The sequence below is a fragment of the Miniopterus natalensis genome, chromosome 1, assembly GCF_054644295.1.
Source record: "Miniopterus natalensis isolate mMinNat1 chromosome 1, mMinNat1.hap1, whole genome shotgun sequence".
Taxonomy (NCBI): Eukaryota; Metazoa; Chordata; class Mammalia; order Chiroptera; family Miniopteridae; genus Miniopterus; species Miniopterus natalensis.
The window spans coordinates 996,590-1,020,162 of record NC_142081.1 but is presented as its reverse complement, the minus strand read 5'-3'; the positions used below and the strand labels follow the sequence as shown (position 1 = coordinate 1,020,162).

The 23,573-nt window shown below is 49.9% G+C and overlaps 1 gene segment (V, D, J or C); it reads right to left on the bottom strand.

Annotated features, from left to right (window-relative positions):
- Nucleotides 1-20,328, bottom strand: part of LOC107543937 (Ig mu chain C region secreted form-like) — a 49,891-nt gene extending 29,563 nt beyond the window's left edge. Inside the window, 2 exon segments of the C gene segment in view lie at nt 19,886-20,198; nt 20,283-20,328. Coding sequence covers nt 19,886-20,198; nt 20,283-20,328 — 359 coding nt within the window.
- Between the last annotated feature and the right edge of the window lie 3,245 nt (nt 20,329-23,573).

Here is a 23,573-nt window from a genome sequence, read left to right as displayed (position 1 = left end):
ACCAATGCAGCTGCCCCTAGTGCCCGGCCTGGGGCCACTTATCAAGGTGCATGGAACATGCTGCTGCTTGTTTCAGAGATTTTAGGAAAGTCCCCAGGATGAGGGGAGAGAGGCCACTTGCATAGAAAAGCCCCTGGAAATGGCCTGGAGGAGCCTGCAGGTGGGAGGAGCAGGTGCTCAGGGAGTCACCTGGGTGGGGCCAAAGGAGTGAGCCAGGTGCTGGAGATTCAAGCCTGGCTCCTGCCTGCTGACTGTGTGGGGAGGACTCCCCAAAGGAGCCGGGGCCTCTGAGCTCTTCTGCCTGGGAGAAAGCTGCCCGTCCTCCTCTGGCCCCGAATTCAGGCAGTTACTTCCTCCCCGAACGTCCCAGGCTCCTTTCAGGCTGCTGCCTGGCCCTGGGCTCAGAGGGACGGGTCTGAGTGAGTCCCCTGAGGCCCTTTAAGAGGACCTCCCTCCCCTCACTCAGTGACAGTCCCCTTGGTTTTCCCAGCCCAAAGTCGTGGGGACGTTCCTTCCCGACCCTGGAACCCTGGGCGGGGGTCCTGTTGTGGGGCTGGGACCCTGTGCCCCTCTGGGTAACGTCCACGCCGAGCTATTGCTCCCGGTTTTAAACCAAGGCACCGGTTCTGGGCCCGAGGCCTTGTCTGTGACTCAGCCCTGATCTGCCCGCGTCTCCGCCTCCTCCTGGTCTCCTTCCTTCTCAGTCCCCTGGTTGCAGGGCTCTGTGCAGCTAGACCTCAGGAGGCTCTGAGTGCCGGTTGCTCTGTTTTAGGTGTAATGTGATGTGGTTTGGGAGGCAGCAGGTACCCCGGTTACCTACGCGCCCACCTCTTGTCTCTGTACCAGGAACCTGAGGGTGCAGTTTGTGGTTCATTCTGGGCAGGAGGTGCGGCCCGGTTCCTGGTTCCCTAGGTGAGCCGTCCCTGCATTCCGGGACCGAGCCCGACTGGACCAGGGAAACCATCCTCCCAATGTGCTGTCACGGTTCCTCGGGCATTGTTGAGGGTTTTTGCATTTATGTTTGGGGACGTCCCATCCGTCCTGGAGACAGTCCTGTTGGAGTGAGGACATTGCAGGATCTTTGCCTCACTCTCTTTAATGTCGTTTAGGCCAATAACCCTTTAAATTTTCATTAATTCTGATTTTTAGTTTGCTTTTCTTCTAGAAATCTAGGTTTTCCACCAAACTTTCATTGTCATGATCACTGTTTCCTGTGACACATTTCGTGATTTGCACCTTTCCTGAAAATCTTGTGATTCTGGGTCCGTGGACTCACCGGCTCACTCATGGTCTCTACCAGGCCAGTTCTCTCTTTCTCTGCATGTTTAGTAATTTGCAGACTCCAGTGATTCTTAGTCCTGGGAGGGTTTTCATAAAACCCAACGATTCTCTTTTCACACCTACTCGACCCTGAGACCTCATGAGAGAGGCTTCGCTGCCTTTCTGCCCGATCGCTGGTCAGACTGGATGCAGGTGCTTCTGGAGTCAGAGCTGGCGGCTCCCTTTCCAGGTCTGGGCGAGTCGTTACCGAGGCTCCTCCTGGGTTCTCTGGGCCCCAGGGAAGTCCTGGGAACGGGGTTTGTCAGTCACGGCTCCCGTGTCGGTCCCTCAAGGTGCATTTGTGCAGGGCCACCCAGCACACTCCCCGGCGAGGACAGCGTCCCTGTGGGTCCCCCTTTCATAAGCTGCTCCCCTCCCGGGGCTCCTGGGCCTCTGTGTCCGTCTGCACAGCAGGAGGAGCTCATTCTGAGGTCCTTGAGCTCCCCCAGCTCCCTTATCTGCTGGGGCTCCTCGAACATGACACCCCATCTTTGAACTCAGGTGGACTGAGTGTTTGAGTTCTCTCAGGGGAGGGACAGGGTCCCATGAGGCTGTGACACCCGGTGGGTGACACTGCCGCCCTATGTACTGACCGTGTCAGGGGAACATTCATGAAACAGAATTCAGCCCCTCATGTGTCTGCACCACCCACAGGGCCCTGGGTCTCCTGGGGGAGGAGAGAAGGAAGTGGGGCTCCGAGGCTGCAGGAGGGGGCAGGACCCGCAGAGCCTGGAAGGAAATGCCATCCCCCTTTCCTGTTCCTTGGACTCGGGGGCCCCGCTGAGACCCCAGGTTCTTGTCCAGGAGGCCCCCGGGCTGTGCCTCTGAGCCAGCCTTGCACAGTAACACGTGGCTGTGTCTGCAGGGTCCACGCTGGTCATGGTGAGAACCACCTGGCTCTGGAGGTGTCCTTGGAGACTGTGAGTCTGCCCTTCAGAGATGGGCTATATTGCGGGTCATTCTCCCACCACACATGTGCCAGCCACGCCAGGGCCTCCCGGGGGCTGCCGGATCCAGCCGACACCCACACCAGTTGTGCTCAGGGAGAACCCAGAGAAGGAGCAGGTCAGCGTGAGGGTCTGTGAGCAGGACCCTCGCTGTCCCCACTCCTCACCCACAGTGAAAACTAGAGCCAGTGTCCTCACCTGCAGGGTCCAACCATTTCCGACCTTCTGAACAGCCTGTACTCTCTCAGCAGCACCCTCATGAACTGATCAACCTTTGACTCATCCCTCTGTGTGTGTGACGTCATCAGCCTAGACAACCACTCCCCAGGAGGGTGGGTCCCTCTGCCTCTCCTGGTGTCACCTACTCTTGGTGGTGTGAGCATGATGCCAAGTCAATGACCGTAGCCTCCATGCTCTTTCTTCTCTAGCTTTGGGGTCACATGTCTCTGGTGCCAGCTGTCCAGCCCCCACGTGTCCAGCTGCTGCCTGGCTGGGACCCTGAGGTGTGCAGAGCTGTGGAGTCAGCAGAGCTCCCTGTTGGATTTAGGTGACGGTGGTCAGATTTGATGATTAATAGTCATTTGAGTCCAATAGTGTCAGAAAAAGTCTCTCTGCCTGTTGTCCATGTGAGAAAGTTCTCTGGTTACAACAGGCTGTTCTAACTGACAGACCTCAGAGAAAAGCACAGAATCAGGAATCCAGAGAGTTCCCTGAGGAAACTGTGACCTGAAGAGGAAACCAGCCAGGAAACAGCCCAAAGCTCCCACTGCTCCTCTGAACCAACTTCAGGATGGAGCAAGGCCTACCCAGTGAGTCTGCAGAACCCCTTGTCTGTGTTGAGAGCCTCAATGAGCCCCTGTATTCTTGTGTTACTTACACTTCAGGTCTGTATCCACCTGTGGCCCCAGAGTCCTCACTGCCATGGAGAAGGTTGTGCTTCACCTGTGAGGTGGTCCTAGGGCAGCTAAGGTGAGTCAGGTTCACTGAGATCTGGGAGGTACAACTGAAGTCTCTGTTGTTTCCAGATCACTATCAAGTGACACAGGATATCTGAGTGGCGTGGGGAATCTGAGTGGCACAGGATGACAGGACCCATGCTCTTGATTCCTTGGTGCCGCTCATGTCCCCTAATAATCCCCAAATTCACTGGCCCTAGAGGCCCTCCCACGGGATATCAAGTCAGCAATCAGACATCAGCCTCTTGGGGAGTGGTTATGATAGATGAGGTCCAGCTACAATAGCACACCCATGAGTAACAGGGTCCGAGCTGGTCAGGAGTGACCTCTCCCTCTCCCTGGGAGGAGGGGCCTGAATTAGGTGGCTTCCCTTTCAATGGCTGGAGGGGTGCACATGGTGGGGCCATGGTGACAGGAGGGTGGGATGTCAGATCCCCATCAGCTCAGGTCCTGGAGGTAGGAGCTGGGTCAGCCTCTGGGGCCCAACCTCAGGAAGACCAGATATGAAGGGAGATGGCACCGGAGACACTAGAGCAGCATTGGATGGACCACTTCTGGTCACTGAGCTCTGACCTCCTGACCTCCTGTCCTCTGACCCTGCTGAGCAGCCTTCCTTGCCTGGGGCTGCAGGCTCAGTCTGAATATTAATGGATGAAATTGGACTTTACAATGTTGATTACTTGATAGTTTAACTAGTATGGCTAATGGGATTAGGCTCCCAGAAAATTTAACATGAAATATAATCCAATAGGAATGATCACAGAAAAGGGCCTGATAAAGGCGCACAGGGGAGGTTCCTGAGAGAGCGACAGGAAGGAATGAAGTCCAGAGGTTGCATGTGGGGCAGCCGTTTCGTTATAAGTGGAGGGGCTGGGGTCTGGCTGCTCTGGTCATTCTGGGACCCTTGGGGGCATCTCTTCCTTGGACTTCACTCAGCATGTAAGTCAGGGATAGGGGGTCACCTGGGGCACATTGCATTAGATTAAAGACAGAGTCCCCTCTGTGAGCACAAGAAGAAAGTGTGGACTAGATGAGCAGGTCACACCTTTAACTTCTCCTGCATCTTTCAGACAGATTTTAGAGGGATTAGCATTTGTTGAGGCCGTTTCTGAAACACAACAGTAGTATATTTATAATGTCCAAGTTTTTATTTCATATTTTCATACAACTTTTAGGTTTATGGCAATGTAAAAGATAAAGGACATCCATTATCAATGTCTTCAGTATTAATTTATGAGGTTCCTTTGATCTGAGAAGCTCCCTCCCAGGCACAGGCAGGAGGGAGATTCTGCTTCTTGCTGTTGGAAATTCTGTCGTGTCCAGAGCTTCCTGTGCAAACTCTTCCGTTATGCAAGCCCACGGCCGATGGCAGAGACCCCCAACTCGTTACGTCAGAATTGGTCCTGGTTTCAGGTGGAGAAGAGACAAATGAAAACAGTGACTATGAATGTGTGCAGCTCAGAATAACATGTGTTGAAATGATTATAGAAGGAGACGGACCTGATTATTCAGTCTAGTGATGTCAGTGATGTCGGGGTTCAGAGTGAGGGAAATGGGGAGAATTCCTCTCATAGATCTTCTCACAGGAAAGGGAACTTCAACCCTGCCAGGTGACCCTCCCTCCCAGCCTCCCTCTGTCCTGCCCCTGGGGATGGTCACTGTGCTCACAGGATGCTGGTCTCTTCCCCATAACATACAAAGTCCTTAGGGTGTAATGACCACATTCACCCACCAGACACGGGATTTGGAAATATATTCTTTATATTTATGATTGTCTTTTCAGTTGCTCAATGGAGTCTTTAGTGAGAAAATGGGTGTCATTTTAACAAGGGCCAATTTTAAAATATTTTCTTGAATGGATCTTATTTCGGGTCTTTTACAGAGAACTCCCAAGGTAATGCTGAGCCCCACTGTCCATGCTGATTCTCTGCAGCAGCCACAGGGACTGGAGCAGGTTCTGGCACCAGAGTGGAGGCTGCTGGGAAACTGCCCATAGATCTGGACATGACTTTGGAGCTGGGTGAGGGGAGGATGCTGGACTTGTTTTGATCACACGACAGAAATATGCCTGATTCTCATGGACAGAGTGTTACTGGACATATGGGTTTAGAGTCTCTTCCAGTGAAGACCCAGAAGGAAGCCCAGGGCAGGATGGAGACAGCTTATATCATCCCAGGAAATCCCTGAGTAACTGTGAACAGGAGCTGCTTAGATTAGAGACGTTACCGATGCTGCAGGCAGGGATCCAGAGACATAAGGAACCTGTCATTGCAAACTGGTGGGAAGGGGATCCCCTGTGACCTACAGGCACATCCTCACAGTGTCTCTGTCTACAAGGTGACAAGTTCAGAGGTCCAAGGGATTAGCACTTGATCACATTTTGGTCATTACTCACATTGTGTCTCCATGGGTCACTCAGCTGCATAATTCATTGGGGTCCCATTTATGAATCTCTCAACTCTTAGAGGGAATAAGGGGCACCCATCTCTAGGAGCAATGGTGATGGTGTGTCTGCAAGAGGGGTCATCACTTCATTGACCAGGGCCCGTGTCTCAGCCCATCACCATCATCATCATCACCATCATCACCATCATCATCACCATCATCATCATCGTCATGATCACCATCATCATCATCATTATCACCATCACCATCATAATCACCATCATCATCATCTCCATCATCACCATCCTCATCATTTGCTTATTTTTATCATGTTTCTCATTTTCTGTAGACCGTCTTTTGTGCACACATGAGCCAATATCTCTAGTTCTGCTCATTTTTTGTATTTGTTTAGAGAAATTTGTAGCCAGACTCTATTTTCCTTCTCATGTACTGCTGACAACTGATGGCTCATTCCTGCCTCTTCTCAGTCTGCCCGACATGGGAATCTCATAGGAAAAGTGGGGTCTCCTCTGTAGATGTCCTGGGGAGATTGAAACCACACCAGACCCTGGGATTAGATTTGCTCCCTCCCCACCACCTCGCCAAGATCAAAGCCATGAGCCAGGCTCCCCTCCTGGCTCCACGAGATGCCCTCTGACTTGCTGAAGGGCGTTTCCTCTGCTTCCCAGAGATTTCAACTCTGTACGTGATAAACATCCCAATCCCTTGGTTGTGTGTTTGTCCTAAACCTGGACATTTGCACCATGTTATCCTGGGTCCCTCTCCCTTTGCTTGGTGTCACCTACTCTTGGTGTTGTGAGAATGATGACAAGTCAGTGAGTGTCACCACCGGGCTGTTTCTTCTCTAGCTTTCTGTTCACACCCTTCAGGTGCCCGCTGTCCAGAACCCAGGTGTCCTGCTGCTGGATAGTTGGGACCGTGAGCTGTGTGGGCCTGAGCTGCTCTGTAGAGTCAGCAGAGCCTCCTGTTAGATTTAGGTGATGGTGTTCAGAAGATTTCACGATTAATTGTCATTTGGGGAAAAAAGTGCATGCAAAAGACATTCTGCCTGTTGTCCATGTGAGAAAGTGGTCTCTGTTTACAACAGACATTTCTAAATGACAGACCTCAGGGGAAAGCGCAGAATCAGGAATCCACAGGGTTCCCTGAGGGAAACTGTGACCTGAAGAGGAAACCAACCAGGAAACAGCCCAAACTGCCCACTGCACCTGCTCCTGGGAGGGTCCTTGTGTTAAGGCCCCTGAGCACCCTGGTGGCCTCAGTCCCTCCTGCAGGGAGGTTTGTGTCTGGGCTCACACTGACCCCCCCTCACTGTGTCTCTTGCACAGAAATACACGGCTGAATCCTCAGATTTCAGGCTGTTCATCTGCAGATACAGCGTGTTCTTGGCGTTGTCTCTGGAGATGGTGAATCGGCCCTTCACAGAGGCTGCATAGTATGTGCTACTTCCATCAGTATTAATGTACGAGACCCACTCCAGCCCCTTCCCTGGAGCCTGGCGGACCCAGCTCATCCAGTAGCTACTGAAGGTGAATCCAGAGGCGGCACAGGAGAGTCTCAGAGACCCCCCAGGCTTCACCACGGCTCCCCCAGACTCCACCAGCTGCACCTCACCCTGGACACCTGCAAACACAAAAACGTCCTGGTCAGGAAACTCTCACACGTCCACTATTTCTCTCACTCATGTCCATTCACACTCTCAGTGTCTCTTGTTCTCCATAAATTACCTCTTAAAATAGCAACAAGGAAAACCCAGCTGAGCCCAAGCCCCATGGTGAGTGGTCTGTGTTCAGTCCTGATCAGGGAATGAGAACAGCCAGGGATCCCGGGGCTGGGCTCCTGTCCCAGAGCTGCAGGGTCGGGGCTGGGCTGGTTTTTATGAGCAGAGGGGGCCCTATTTGCATGTCCTCCTGCTATATAGAGAGCTTTGGGGTGAAACTACAGAGTCAGTGCCTCAGTGCAGGTGAGAGGGTTCTAGGATATTTGCTAACCATGGGAACATTTCACTCACTAAATACAGAATCATAGGAGGTTTGGGGCTTGTGGAGGAGCCCAATCTGGTTACACTGACCCAGCATCAGGGCCCTCATCCTCTCCTCTGACCCCCACTGCTCCTCTGAACGAACTTCAGGTCAGTGCAAGACCTACCCAGTGAGGCTGCAGAACCCTTGTATGTAATGAGAGCAGCCAATGAACCCCCGTATTTCAGTGTTACTCACCCTTCAGGGCTGTATCCACCTGTGGCCCCAGAGTCCTCACTACAGTGGAGAAGGTTGTGTATCACCCGTGAGATGGTCGTAGGTCAGCTAAGGTGAGTCAGGTTCACTGAGACCTGGGAGGTACAACTGAAGTCTCTGTTGGTCCCAGAACCACTATGAAGTGACACAAGAAATCTGAGGGATGTGGGAAATCTCAGTGACCCTGATGACAGGATCCATGGTCTTGTTTTTCTTGTGCACCTCCTGTCCTCCAGCTTCTCCTAGTTCAATGGCCCTAGAATCCCTCCCCTGGAATCTCATGTCAGGAATCAGACAACATCCTATTGGGGAGTAGTTATAACAGACACTTGCCAGTAGCAGTAGCACACCCATGAGTTAGAGGTCTTTCCTGGTCAGGAGTGACCTCTCCCTCTCCCTGGGAGGCGGCTTCTCTTTCTTCCTTTCTTTCTTTCTTTCTTTCTTTCTTTCTTTCTTTCTTTCTTTCTTTCTTTCTTTCTTTCTTTCTTTCTTTCTTTCTTTCTTTCTTTCTTTCTTTCTTTCTTTCTTTCTTTCTTTCTCTCTTTCTCTCTCTCTCTCTCTCTCTCTCTCTCTCTCTCTCTCTCTCTCTCTCTCTTTCTTCCTTTCTTTCTTTCTTTCTTTCTTTCTTTCTTTCTTTCTTTTTTAAATATATCTTTATTGATTTCAGAGAGGGGAAGGGAGAGGGAGAGAGAGAGGTAGAAATATCAATGATGAGAGAGTCATTGATCCGCTGCAGTCCGCAACCCAGGCATGTGCCCTGACCGGGAATCGAACCCTGATCCCCTGGATTCTAGGTCGATGCTCAACCACTGAGCCACGCCCGGGTGGGCAGGTGGCTTCTCTTTCAATGGCTGGAGGGGAGCCCATGGTGGAGCGAGAGCGACACATGGGATGAGTGTCAGACTCCTCTCAGCTCAGGTCCTGGAGGCAGGATCTGGGTCAGCCTCTGTGACCCAACCTCAGGATGCCCTGATATGAATAGAGATGGCACTGGAGACACTAGAGCAGCACTGGACGCGCAGGCAGGGACAGACACCGCTCACTCGGACGTGCCCGAGTGCCTGCTGTGCACACAGGTGCCGCGGAGTCTCCGACACAGAGCCAGACGGGCCCCACAGCCATTCACTGTCCTGCAGAGGGAACCTCACTGCACTATGGGGCGCAGGGACGGCCAGCACGCGGTCACTGCGTGCGCGGGGGGGCTCCACACATTCCTTCCCCGTCTGGGTCTTCTCATGTAATTTGTTTCCGAGGTGCTCTGGCTGGGCCCCTGCACCAGGCTGAGGGACGTGGGGAGGGGCGACCTTGTCTGGCGCCTGAGCGTCTGTGAAAAGCTCCACTCTCTTCAGCACTGAGATGGGGTCGCCTGTGGGCTCTCACACTGGCCTCTGCTGTGGGAGAGCCTCAGACGTCCGCTGTCCCGGCTCCCGTGTCCTGCGGGTTGGCTGGGACCCTGAGCTGTGAGGAGCTGAGCTGCTCTGTGGAGGCAGCAGAGCCTCCAGTTAGGTTTAGGTGACGGGGGTCAGAAGATGTGATGACTAATTGTCATTGGGGGACAAGAGTGTCTGACAAACACTCTCTGCCTGTTGTCAGGTGAGAAAGTCGTCTCTGGTTCCAACTGACATTTCTGAGAGACCTCAGAGGAAAGCGCAGAATCAGGAATCCACAGAGGTTCCTGAGGGAGACTGTGGCCTGAAGAGGAAACCACCCAGGAAACAGCCCAGACCGCCCACTGCACCTGCTCCTGGAGGGTCCTTGTGTCCAGGGCCCCTGAGCACCCTGGTGGCCGCAGCCCCTCCGTCAGGGAGGCTTGTGTCTGGCTCACCCTGACCTTCCCTCACTGTGTCCCTCGCACAGTAATACACGGCCGAGTCCTCGGGGGTCACAGGGCTCAGCTGCAGGGAGAACTGGTTCTTGGACGTGTCTCTGGAGATGGACGTGCGGCTCTGGAGGGACGGCCTGTAGTCAGTGCTCCCACCCTGACATATGCGCCCCATCCATTATCAGAAACGGGTGCTGGATTTTGTCGAATGCTTTTTCTGCGTCTAGTGAGATGATCATGTGATTTTTGTCCTTCATTTTGTTTATGTGATGTATCACATTTATTGATTTGCGGATGTTGTACCAGCCTTGCATCCCCTGAATAAATCCCACTTGGTCATGATGTAGGATCTTTTTCATGTATTGCTGGATCCAGTTTGCTAGTATCTTAGTGAGGATTTTAGCATCTATGTTCATCAGGGATATTGGCCTGTAATTTCCTTTTTTATAGTGTTTTTATCTGGCTCTGGGATTAGGGTGATGCTGGCCTCCTAAAAAGAGTTTGGGAGTTTTCCCTCCTCTTGAATTTTCTGGACTGGTTTGAATAGAATAGGTGTTAATTCTTCTTTGAATGTTTGGTAAAACTCGCCTGTATAAATCCATCTGGTCCAAGACTTTTGTTTGCTGGGAGCTTTTTGATTACTGCTTTAATTTCATTAGTTGTTATTGGCCTATTCAGGTTTGCTGCCTCTTCTTGATTCAGCTTTGGAAGTTTGGATGCTTCTAGGAATTTGTCCATTTCCCCCATGTTGTCCAATTTGTTGGCATACAGTTGCTCATAATATTTTCTTACAATCCTTAGTATTTCTGTTGGGTCAGTTGTTATATTGCCTCTTTCATCTGATTTTATTTATTTGGGTCCTCTCTCTTTGTTTCTTAGTGAGTCTGGCTAAAGGTGCATCAATCTTATTTACCTTTTCAAAGAACCAGCTCTTGGTTTCATTGATTTTTTGTATTGTTTTTTTAGTCTCTATGTCATTAATTTCTGCTCTGATTTTTATTATTTCCTTCCTTCTACTTCCTCGGGGCTTTTCTTGCTGTTCTCATTCTAGTTCTTTTAGTTGTTGTGTTAGATGGTTCATTAGATCTTTTTCTTGTTTCTTGAGATAGGCCTGTAATGCTATGAACTTCCCTCTCAGGACTGCTTTCGCTGTGTCCCATAGGTTTTGGGTTGTTTGTTCATTTTCGTTACTTTCCATGAAGTGTTTGATTTCTTCCTTGATCTCCTTGGTAACCCATTCATTGTTTAATAACATGCTATTTAGCCTCCATGTGCTTGAATATTTTTGAGTTTTTTTATAGTGGTTGATTTCTAGTTTCATGGCATTGTGATCTGAGAAGATGCTTGATATGATTTCAGTCTTCTCATATTTGTAGAGATTTGCCTTGTGCCCTAACATGTGGTCTATTTTTGAGAATGTTCCATGTGCACTTGAGAAGCATGTGTATTCTGCTGTTTTGGGGTGAAATGTTCTATAAATGTCAATTAAATCAGTTAGGTCTAGTGAGTCATTTAAGGTCTGCGTTTCCCTGTTGATTTTTTGTCTTGAAGATCTGTCCAATGCTGACAGTGGGGTGTTAAAGTCCCCCACTATGACTGTGTTGCTGTCAATCTCCCCCTTAAAGTCCCCCAAGAAATTTTTTATATATTTAGGTGCTCCTGCATTGGGCGCATAAATGTTTATAAGGGTTATTTCCTCCTGAAGTATTGATCCCTTAATAATATGTAGTGACCATCTTTGTCTCTTGTTATGGTCTTTATTTTGAAGTTTGTTTTGTCTGAAATAAGAATGGCTACTCCAGCTTTCTTTTCCTTTCCATTTGCATGGATAGTTTTACTCCAACCCTTCACTTTTAGCCTGTGTGAGTCTTTTGCTCTCAGGTGGGTCTCTTTTAGACAGCATATATTTGGGTCCTGTTTTCTTATCCATTCAGCTACCCTATGTCTTTTGATTGGACCGTTTATTCCGTTTACATTTAAGGTTACTATTGATATCAACTTATTTAATGCCATTTTCCCCCTTTATGCTGATGTACCTTTCTCTCACTATTCCTTCTTTTTCTTAGAGCAGTCCTTTTAGCATTTCTTGCAATGCTGGTTTAGCGGAACTGAACTCCTTTAGCCTTTTTTTTTTTTTGTCGGGGAAGCTTTTTATTTCACCTTCAAATTTAAATGATAACCTTGCTGGATAAAGCAATCTTGGTAGCATGTTCTTGCTTTTCATTACTTGCAGAACTTCATGCCACTCCCTTCAGGCCTGAAGAGTCTCTGTTGAGAAGTCAGCTGTCAGTCTTATGGGGGTTCCCTTGTAGGTCACTGCTTGTCTCTCTCTTGCAGCCCTTAATATTTTCTCTTTGTCCTTGACATTTGCCATTTTAATTACAATGTGTATTGGAGTGGGTCTCTTTGGGTTCCTCTTGTTTGGAACCCTCTGTGCTTCCTGAACTTGTGTGGCTTTCCCCTTCACCAGCCTAGGGAAGTTTTCTATAATTATTTCCTCCACCAAGTTCTCTATCACTTGTTCTCTTTCCTCCCCCTCTGGCACTCCTATAATGCGAATGTTGTTTTGGTTAATGTTGTCCCAAAGCTCCCTTAGACTGTCCTCATGCTTTTTAAGTGTTTTTTCTTTTTGCTGCTCTGATTGTGTGATTTTTTCTACCTTGTCTTCTAAGTCACTTATTCTATCCTCTGCTTCATTGAGCCTGCTTTTAATTCCTTCCAGTGCATTCTTGATATCAGATACAGCATTCTTGATCTCTGTCTGAGTTTTATTTATGGTTTTAATTCTTTTTTCATGTTTTCACTAAGGTCCTCGATCTTATCATCTAGAGTCTTCTTAAGTTCCTTGACCATCTTCATCATCAATACTCTGAAGTCCGTTTCTGATAACTTGCTTAACTCCATCTCATCAACGTGTTTTCCTGGTGATGTTTCCTTGTCTTTAATTTGGGTCTTGTTTCTTTGTCTCCCCATTTTGGTAAGTTTTAGTGTTTGTATCTATATATTAGATATATTTGCTGACCCCCAGTCTTGTGGGATGGGATTTTGTCTTGTGGGTCCAGTGGAGCCCAGAGGTGTGTTTTCCTTATACCTCTGAGCTCTTTGCTCTAGTCGTGACCCTGTTGTGGGTGCCCCTTTTGTGGTTTCTTTATGTTCTCCTGTTGTGGTTGGGTCTAGATTGTTGTTGATCAGTCCTTGGGAGGACCCTTCTCTCAGGTTGGCTAACTGTGTCTCAGGCCCAACTCGTCATGTAAGCTATTGTAGAGGTGCTGGCAAGGCAGGCCAATGCACAACTAAAATTCCAGGAAACGAGGTATTTTACAAAATATCTTGACAGTAACAATGGAAACAACTCACGTGAAAATAGAACTGGGAGAGTGAAGGGAGAACAGAACACCCCCCCCGCCCCACGCACACATACAGAGAAAAGAAAGAAAAATAAAGCTTAACAAAAACAAAAAAAAGGAGAAAAAGAAAAGTAACGCTTAGAGAGAGAGAGATTTATATAGTTGTTGATACTAGGGAAAATTTAGAAACTAATAATAAACTAAAATGTAAAAAATAGAGAAGCTACTGGGAGGTAACAGAAGCAGAGAAAATATTCTGAAAGACGGGCCAGCAAAGAATTAAGGGAGAGAATAGAAATAAGATAGTAGTTGAAAATGAGAAAACAAAAATACAATAAGGATAATAAGAGAAACTAACAATCAGACAGGATGACAGAAGGGAGCAAAATGAAAGAATGAAAGAAAAGTAGAAAAAGAAAAAAGAAACAGAAGAAAAACGTTATGGCAGTGGATTGAGAGGAGAGAGAGAGATATAGCCCCAGCAGGGAGGGAGTCCAGTAAGAGATTTGGGGGAAACTATAGAGGGAAGCAGTACACTTGGATATAATGATAAAGTCCCAGTCGTTGAGCAGGGATATCAAGGAAGTCTTGATAGTAGAAGCAAGGATACAAGAAAACAAAGCAAATAACCAAAACAAAACTAAAAACAAGCAAAGCAAAACAAAATTCTTTTATAAAAAGGAGAAAAAAAATTTAGTTAAAAAAATGTAGAAAAAAAATTATTATAAAATTTAAAAAAGAAGGAAAAACAAGTTTTCTCCCCTTTTTCTTCTTCCTAAGGAAAAAAGAGAAAAAATAAACAAGCCCACAAACAAAAAACAAACAAACAAAAATCCCCCAAACCAAAAAAACACAAAACCATACACAAGAAAAAAACAGCAGAAAGAAAAGGCAGTCAGTCAGGTGGGTTTCTTCTGGGCAGCTTGTTGTCTGAGGGCCACTGTTTCGTGGGCTGGTTTCCGTTCTCCTGGGAGGTGCTTGTGTGTCACCCAATGTGAAGAGTTGTCTAGGTTTGGCTCTGGTGTCCTTAGGTAGATGGTTGATCTGAGGCTCTCCGTGGACTACCTCCTCTGGTCAGCTATTTTGCAGCCTTGTAGTTGCCTGGTCTTGCTCCAGAGTCTTCTGTAGAGTCTTCAGGGTGCAGGGTGGCTAGTGTAGCTCAGGGCGTCACTCCCCTTAGAGGTGTCGCTGTCAGGCGCTCACTGTGTGGGCGTTAGACTCTGCTCCACTGCCAGCTCCTCAGTCCCTCCCCTGTCCTCTGATTCTAGTTCCCCAGGCTCTGACCTGCTGCAGCTTCAGATTGATTTCCATCTGTTGCTTTTACTGTCTGGGCCGTTCCAGCAGCCTGGGCTCAGTGGGTTTGAATAAAGAACATTCCAGTGAGCCCTTTGCCTGCCCAGCCCCCAGCAGGGGTTTTCAGCGTTTCCTCCAGCTCCCAAAGGACAGTCCCTGAGAGTCTTATTCTTGTAAAGTCCTCCTGTGAGCTGCTCTTCCTTCCCCCTCAGGTCTGTGCCCTGGGGGGGTGTCTGGGGCCTCAGTGAGTGGGACGCGCCCCTTTCCAGTTGGGGGTGGTGCTCCCGGCTGCAGGAGAGGCCTGCGGGCTCCGCCCCTCCCTGCTCAGCTCTGGTTGGCTGGTCGCACCAGGCCCGCCCCTCAGCCCGTCTACTGTGCAGACCCCAATGGCAGCCTCCGCTGGTCTGTCCCCCAGTGCACGCTGGGAAGGTGGGGGCCAGTTCTGGGATCAAACTTGCAAACGCACAAAGCGACACACAGGGAGAGAGTCCGCCCTGCAAAGTCCCACCGCCCGAGCACCAAGGCCCCCAGCGGGAGGGGATCCAAAGTCAGCTCCAAGCAGCTCCCTGCACCGCTGGTCTCAGCCAAGCTGGGGCGGCTTCACGGCCACCAACGGGGCCCCTCAGGGCTGGTGACAGATCCCAGCCTCCCAGCACCGGGAGCTCAGGGCGGGAGGACACCCTCAGGCCTGGTGACAGATCCCAGCCTCCCAGCACCGGGTGTTCAGGGCGGGAGGACACCCTCAGGTCTGGTCACAGATCCCAGCCTCTCCCACCGGGAGCTCAGGGCGGGAGGACACACTCAGGGCTGGTCGAAGGTCCCAGCCTCCTGGCACCGGGAGCTCAGGGCGGGAGGACACCCTCAGGCCTGGTGACAGATCCCAGCCTCCCAGCACCGGGAGCTCAGGGCAGGAGGACACCCTCAGGGCTGGTCACAGATCCCAGCCTCCCAGCACCGGGAGCTCAGGGCGGGAGGACACCCTCAGGGCTGGTCACAGATCCCAGCCTCCCAGCACCGGGAGCTCAGGGCGGGAGGACACCCTCAGGGCTGGTCGAAGGTCCCAGCCTCCTGGCACCGGGAGCTCAGGGCGGGAGGGCTCCTCCCCTCCCCTGCACCTCACAGATTCTGCGCTTTTGGGGCTCAACACAATGCCCCACAGGGAGGCAGAGGGTCCCCGTGTGCGGCTGCTCAGCGCAGTCCTCTGGTCCCTTACCACTCGGGTGCCACACCCTTTGGGACAGCCTTCCCTATGGTCGGCACCCTGAGCAGCAGACGCTGGTCACAGCCGCCCCTAGAGGCTTTGCTTCCTAGGAAGGGGCCATCCCCTCCTCGCGGCCTCACTGCTCCCCTGGGACCCTCTTTCCTGTGGCGGGGCGCACCTTCCCCTCGTTACTCTGGGTGTGGGATCCCCGGTTTTGGATGCCGTCTGCGGAGCTTTGCAGCCTCCAAGCCTTCAGGCTGGGAGCCCAGCACAGGCTTCAGGGGGACTCCGCCTTCCAAGGGCCCCCTCTCTTACCGGACTCCCTGATGTCTCTTCAGTGCTCCCCACTCGCACTCTGTCCACTCAGGTAAGTTTCTCTGGTTTTTTCAAGCCGGTTATGTAGGATTTTAGGAGTAAATCAAGTCCGTGGCTGGGAGCGGGGGCCTCTGCCGCTTCTCACAGGGCCGCCAGCTTCAGGTCCCTTTTTAAATCTTTATCTTTTTGCTTCTGTGATTGTACGTTTTTTTCTACCTTCTCATTCACATTGCTGATTAAATCCTCTGCTGCGTCCAGTGTTCTTCATATTCCTTCCAGTGTTTTCTTTTTTATAATTAGTCACCTGAAGGTATTTTCTCCATTGCTTTTCAGAGATAGTGGAAGAGAGAGAGGGCGAGAGAGATGGAAACTTCTATGTGAATGAGACACAGCAATCGGTTGTCTCCCACAGATACCCCTGACCTGGGATCGAGACGGCAACTCAGGCAAAATCCCTTGATCGGGAATTCAAACCGAGACCCTTCAGTCCCCAGGGAGACATTAACCCTACAGCATGTCACAGCTGGGTGCTATGTGGGTGCCCAGTCTCAGCACTGGTGCTATAGCCTGAGGCCCAATCTTAGGTCACGGCTTCAGACCTCTCAGGGGAAGACCCCGCAGCTGAGAAATCCCTCGGTAACCTCGGGGTCCCGCCTGTGGGAGCAGGGCCAACCCCTTTCTCCTGTCAGCACATCCTCCCAGTTATGAGGTGGCTCCTCTCCCCAGTCCTTGGTTTAAAAGCTCCACTTCGTAGAGTCTGTAGGTGGTAATTCACGGTGGTTGATCACCAATTTACTTATAATTTCCACTTGGTTGTGGGAACTACTGAGAGTAAGATCCATCTACACCACCCTCACCTTCACCCCTCCCTCTGCATTTCTCTTTGTACAAACAGGAAACGTCAGCTGTGCTGCATGTGAGGATATTGCTACTAATGTAAAAACCTGTTAAAATGCAGAGACTTCAGTGGTAGCCAGAGAGTCATTGTTCGCGGGAGACTCTTGGAGAGACAGCTGTGTGGAGAGGAAGCCCAGACCTCTCCGAGGAATCAGCCGAAAACGCCACCTGCAGATGCTTTTGAAGTGGAAATACAGAGTTGTTGGGTCCTTAGCGACCCTTAGTTTCCTGAGAGTCTCTTGTAGCCCAGTCCTCAGTCTCCCTCAGGGAGGTTTGTGTCTGGCTCACACTGACCTCCCCTCACTGTGTGTTTTACAGAAATACACGGCCGAGTCCTCAGCTCTCAGGCTGTTCATTTGCAGATACACCGTGTTCTTGGCGTTGTCTCTGGAGATGGTGAATCGGCCCTTCACAGAGTCTGCATAGGATGTGCTACTTCCATCAGTATTAATGCGTGAGACCCACTCCAGCCCCTTCCCTGGAGCCTGGCGGACCCAGTTCATCCAGATGCTACTGAAGGTGAATCCAGAGGGTGCACAGGAGAGTCTCAGAGACCCCCCAGGCTTCACCACGGCTCCCCCAGACTCCACCAGCTGCACCTCACCCTGGACACCTGCAAACTCAAAGACGTCCTGGTCAGGAAACTCTCACACATCCACTGTTTCTCTCACTCATGTCCACTCACACACTCGGTGTCTCTTGTCCCCCATAAATTACCTCTTAAAATAGCAAGAAGGAAAACCCAGCTGAGCCAAGCCCCATGGTGTGTGGTCTGTGTTCAGTCCTGATCAGGGAATGAGAACTGTTGGGGATCCTGGGGCTGGGCTCCTGTCCCAGAGCTGCAGGGTCGGGGCTGATCTGGCTTTTATGAATAGAAAGTGCCCTATTTGCATGGCTTCCTACTATATAGGGACCCCGGGTTTAACCTACAGAGAAGGCAGTTCCTCTGTGCGGGTGAGAGTGTCCTGTGGCCTTGGGATGGCCATGAAAGATTTAATTATCTAAATACAGAATCATAAGTTTTCACTCAACCCAACAGACCATACCTGATCCTAGTGAGCCCAGGATCTGACCTCTGCTCCTCCACACTGCCCACGACTGTTCCCATAATCCAATTCCAAGGCAGAATGGGACCTGCCCAGCGGGGGCGCAATACCCCATGTATTTAAGAAGAGCATGAATGAAAGTCTGTATTCTGGTGTCATCCAGACTTCAGGGCTGGTGACAAGCACCTTCCTGGAAAATTGACCTCAGGGTGCAGGTCTTGTAAGAGGGGATTCCATGTACTTGGTGTGTTGGTGTCCTTGGCCCTGGGTATCTCTGGCTCCCTGACCTTCAAGGAGACCAACAAGACTGAGTGTTGAGAAGATGCTTTTCTATCCTGAGGACCCAGAGACACTAGGAAGTTAGAGAGATTCATGGAGCTGATGGGGTCCTCTGGGTTTCCAACAACCACAAGGACATTTACAGGATGTTTCTCTGCAAACACTAAGGAAAAACCTTAAAGAAAGTAATGAAATAAATAATTAGTGAAATAAATATAAGCCAGGACACCTATGACCAGTTTCTCTGCAGACACTAAGGAAAAACCTTAAAGAAAGTAATGAAATAAATAATTAGTGAAATAAATATAAGCCAGGACACCTATGACCAGTGCGATTGTGTGAATTTAAAGTGAATTTCTCATGTATGAGATGGAGACCTTTGCAGTTAAAATTCAGTCAATGCCATGGCGATTGCAGTGAAATTGATCCCATGGCCTGTATTTTGCGAAGTTCAATTATTACCGTTTAGGGTGTTTATTGTAAAAAGGGGACAGCTCTACATTTCCATACCATTTGGGTAACTGTTTTGTAGCACCTGCATGCAAGAAAAGCACATTAATGTATATTTTCAGAGTATGGACATAAAAACTGGACACAGACATTCTTGTAACCCCCTTCCTTGTGTGGGACATGAGCTCAGTGGATCCTGAGCACCCAGGGGTCCTGCGGGCACGTTTTCCTCCAAGACTGACAGAGGTTTAGAGGCCCCTCCTCTCATCCAGCTGCCTGTAGGGTCCCTTCCAGCAGGAGCACTATGGACCCTGCTGTTCACAGGACGCCCCCCTGACTTTTTTCCATCCACTGTCCCCTCCCGCTGCTCCTTGGCGGTCAATGCCCAGGGGTCTCTGCTGCATCCAGGTGAGCCCTGTGTCTGTCCTGTGGCTACGACCTTATTGCAAGAGCCTTGGACAGAATCTCCTTTCCAATTTAGCGACTGTCAGAAGAGCTTTTCTGTAGTAACAGAGAGAACACAGTGAAAGGGGCTCAGACTCAATAATCCACAGGCAGCAGACACGCTGAGGGACGTGCTCTGCTCCAACCCCTGCACCTTCAGGAGGGGGGATCCGAGAGCAGAGCCCAGGCCCGGGGTTGGGGTCTGAGCCTCAGAAGGCTGATCCCAGGCCTGTGTGGAGGGAGGAAGCTCAGGGGGATGTCACGGTTGCCTCAGGATGGTGATTTCTTCCTAAACTCCATTGATATCCTGGGAATGGAAATGTCAATAACTATCCTACACCTGCCTCTCAGCTGTACTTTAGGAGGTAAGTTGCCGTCTAGTATCCCAGGTCTACAGGTGGAGGGAATATTTTCTTGGGATGAATCCCCCGAAATTGCCACCCATACCTGACTTGTAGATGGGGTTGGAGACTTGTCAGAGGATGGTTTTGGGGGGATTTAGGACCTGAGTTCAGGATTTTGTGAGTCTGCATTTTGGGGGATGTAGGTTTGTGATGAAGGTAAGTGTCCTGAGGGATGGATGTGAGTCTGGGGAAGGTTGAGGGTGGCTGTGGTTGTCTGGCTCAGGCTGGGAGCCTGTGGAGGTTCTATGGAAAATGGGACCTTGTCAGGTTTGAATAATTTATAAGTGGTGACTATGGAGAAGATCCAAGAGCAAGTGTCAGAGGAAGAGGAATCCCCAGAGGACAACAGGGGCCCAGGGCTGCACCTGCACCTCCACCTGCACCTGCTCCTGGGCTGGATGCTCTAACTTCTGTCTCCTGAGTGCCCCCTGGTGTCCTGAGGGTCCCATGGTGTCCTGAGGCTCCCCTGCAGGACAGCCCCCCCACTTCCTCAGGAAGGTTTGTGTCTGGCTCCCACTGACCTCCCCTCACTGTGTCTCGCACAGTAATACACGGCCGTGTCCTCGGTGGTCACAGATCTCAGCTCTAAAGAGAACTGGTTCCTGGACGTGTCAGCAGTGATGGAGATGCGGCCCTGGAAGGCTGGGTTATAGCTGGTGCTTCCTGTCCAGTACCCCATCCACTGCAACCCTTTCCCAGGGCTCTGGCGGATCCAGCTCCAGTAGTAACTGCTGGTGACCGAGCCCCCGGAGACAGTGCAGGTGAGGGAGAGGGTCTGCGAGGGCTTCACCAGTCCTGGGCCCGACTCCTGCAGCTGCAACTGGGACAGGACACCTGGGGACAAGGGGCACCAGTCCCTGTCAGTCACGTGCAGTCACAATCCCCCCATAAATGATGCCTGACATCTGAGACCCTCACCTTGGGGGGCTGTCACCAGGCACAGGAGGAGACCCAGCAGGCTCATCTTCTTCTACACCAAGGCCCTGCCTTCCCCAGAGTCCTCAGCCCTGTGTGAGGAGGGAGCTGTGAGCCCCACAGCCCAGGGGAGCTTTTACCCTGGAGCCTGAAGGCACATTTGCATGTGGGGCAGCCTTTTCCTTATAAGTGCGGGGACTGAGGTCAGGCTGCCCTGGTCCTTCTGGGACCCTTGGGGGCATCTCTTCCCTGGACCTCACTCAGCATGTAAGTCAAGGATAGGGGGTCACCTGGTTTATGGGGAACATTGGAATTAAATTAAGGACAGACTCCCCTCTCTGAGCATAGGAAGGAATGATGGGGTGATGAGTAGGTTTTACTTTTAACTTTTGAAACACATTTAAAAGGGGTTAGCATCTGTAGAGACAGTTCCATAATTCCAACACTTCAATAAGTCTACAATAACCAAATTTTTATCGTCTTGTTATTTGAAAGTAATGTTTAACTTGGTGTAAAATATTTTAGAAAGCACAGCCATTTTTAAATCATGTTTTCTTCATTTAGGAGGATACTTTGATCTGAGTGACTTCTTCCAAGCACAGGATAAGGGGAGACCCTTCATTCTTGATGTTGGATCATTTTTTTATGGCGTTCAAACTCTGTGCAAACGTTTCCCTTATGCGAGCCCTTGGCATATAGCAGAGTCCCCAAACTAATCACATCACAAATAATCTTGTTTTAACCTGGAGAAAAGATTACAAATAAACACTGTGATTATGCATCTGCACCACTGAGCATCTTTCTAATGTGGAAATGATGTGGCAGTGTCCAAACGAGAAAGCCCCTGTCCTAGTGTGTGCCGTGCCCGATTGTGCTCGTCTGTAAGAATTGCTGCCCACATCGGGGCCTATGATCTCCCCCTGGAATCAACTGCTCCAGGACACGTGTACAAAGAATCAGAGGGAAAGTTTTCATAAAAAGGAAAAGAGAGGAGTTAAAAGAAGAGATGCCTTTGACAGTCACCAGTAATGACACACAGAAGAAATTAACCCTCACAGCCAGAGGAGGAATTAAAGTGCAGGAGGCTCATGTTCAGGGAATGGGAAGCCCCATCAGACACTATTTTCCTACAAAGTGTTCAGAGGTAGAATTAAGAGCAGAGTGTGAACCCAGAGCCCGTGGACAAGTGCTGGGGAGAGTGGAGGGTCTGTGTGGGCCCCTGGGACACAGAAGCATGGACCATAGAGACACAGGCAGAGCCCCCGGGCCATGGCCTTCAGGGGTCGGTGCTGACTGTGTAGCAGCTGCACTGCCTCATGTGCTGTGTTTCTCCTCTGGACCCTGATGGGAACCAGTTTCCTTCCCTGGGGATGGAGAAGTAGCTTTGTCATGACAGGTGTGTTTGGGTGAAGATGTGGGTAATGGTTTGTGAGCAATGAGAATGTTGTTGCTGGAAACCCTGCTGTCTGCATGGGGCCCGGGGAACCCTGTCTCCATGTCCCCACATGATGGGAGGGAACTGGAACAGGGGCCTGACTCAGGGCAACACTGGGGAAGCCACCTGGGATCACGAATGGGGGACGTAACCCAGACTGAGGACACACCACCCAGGGTTCCTGCTCCATTCGGCTCTGAGTCTCCTTGTTGTGTGATGGGTTCAAGTTTCCTCTCCTCACTTTCCTCTGAAATAGCCCCACACGTTCCCTAGAGTCATGAGACACTGTGGGGAGTGTGCAGGGCACCAGCCCCGTGTGTGCTGACCTCATAGCTCCCATCTCTCCTGGGCTCACTCTCTAGTTCTGTGAATCTCCTGGTGCCGTCTCCAGGGTTTCTATATAGAAGATCATGACGTCTGCATACAGGAAAGAGAGAACATCTTATGATTTTTTTTTTTATATACTTTTCATTTCTTTTCCTGCCTATTTATTCTGACAAGGACTTACAGTTCTGTTGATAGAAGTTGTCACACTGAGAACCTTGTCTTTGTTCTGGATTCAGAAGATAAATTCTCTTCTCTCCTATTGTAATTATGTCACTTGTTTGCTTCTTTCATGTGGCCTTTGTTATGCCGAGGGCCAAGCCTTGAATAACTAATTTATTTCATCTTTACTCATGAAAGGAATTTGAATTCTTAAATATGTGTCCTTTTATCTGTTTAAATGGAATATTACTTGTCCCTCATGCTCTGGGTGAGCTGTAGCACATTGACCGGTTACATACATTAAACCATCCTTGCCTTCCAGGTCCCTATCCCACTGGAAACATAAATGATCCTCTCAATGTGCTGTTGGCTTTCCTTGTATATTGTTGAGATTTTTTCCATTTATGCTCATTAGGGACCCGGCCTCTCTCTTTTTACTGTTCTTATTTGCCCTTAGTATGAGAGTACTGGTCACCTCAATAAATGAGTCTGAATGTCTTTTTTCTTCTTGAAAATTTTGCAAGTGTTTGAGAAGAAGCGATTGAGACAACACTATTTGTTTTGTGAAATTTGGTAGAATTTACCCTTGTAGCCACTCGAACGTGGAGTTTTCTTGTGGACAGGTTTGGATGAATACTTCAATCATTTAAATAAATACAAACACATCTAGGAATGTCAGGGTAAATTCTTAATTTAAGCAACAAAATAATGGACAGAGAAACACAACTGTTGATCTTCACAGGGTAATTGTAATTCCCACATGCACACCACAGGACTGAGCAGTGACCCCCTAACAGGTGTCTTAAGTCTGCACCCCTCAGGTCGACCTGAGCAACATGAACCTACAGGGGAGCAGCTCGAGGTCCCTGCCCAGGGAAAGACCTGCCTCTGTGAACTGCAGCCAGGGGCTGGTCTCTGCAGGCTCTGAGGTGGGCAGGACCAGCTCCCACCTGAGACTCAGCAAATGCATGTCTGCTCTTCCCCCTAAAGATGGAGGGATTTTCTGAAGAGGGGACAAAGTCATTCTCCTCAAGATTTCTGGGCATGGAGGGAACCAGATGGAAATGGGAGCAAGTCTTCTCAGCACATTTAAAAGTTCCTCCTGTGAGAGGCAACACTCAGCCAGGACACCCACAGAGTTAAGGGACAATGTACTTGGGATCAATGTGGAAATTACACTAGTTAGCAGACCACACACTTGTTTCTTGTCCCATCCAAGACAATGAACTAAAACCACACTTTCTTACAGAGATTTCACAAAATGACTTAGTCCTGAGTATGTACCTCATTTGCCTCCATCGCCAGGGAGCACAGAGAACATGTCCCAGCTGCAGGTCTCTGAAATCCAAGGTGGTTTGTGCTGCAGACACAGC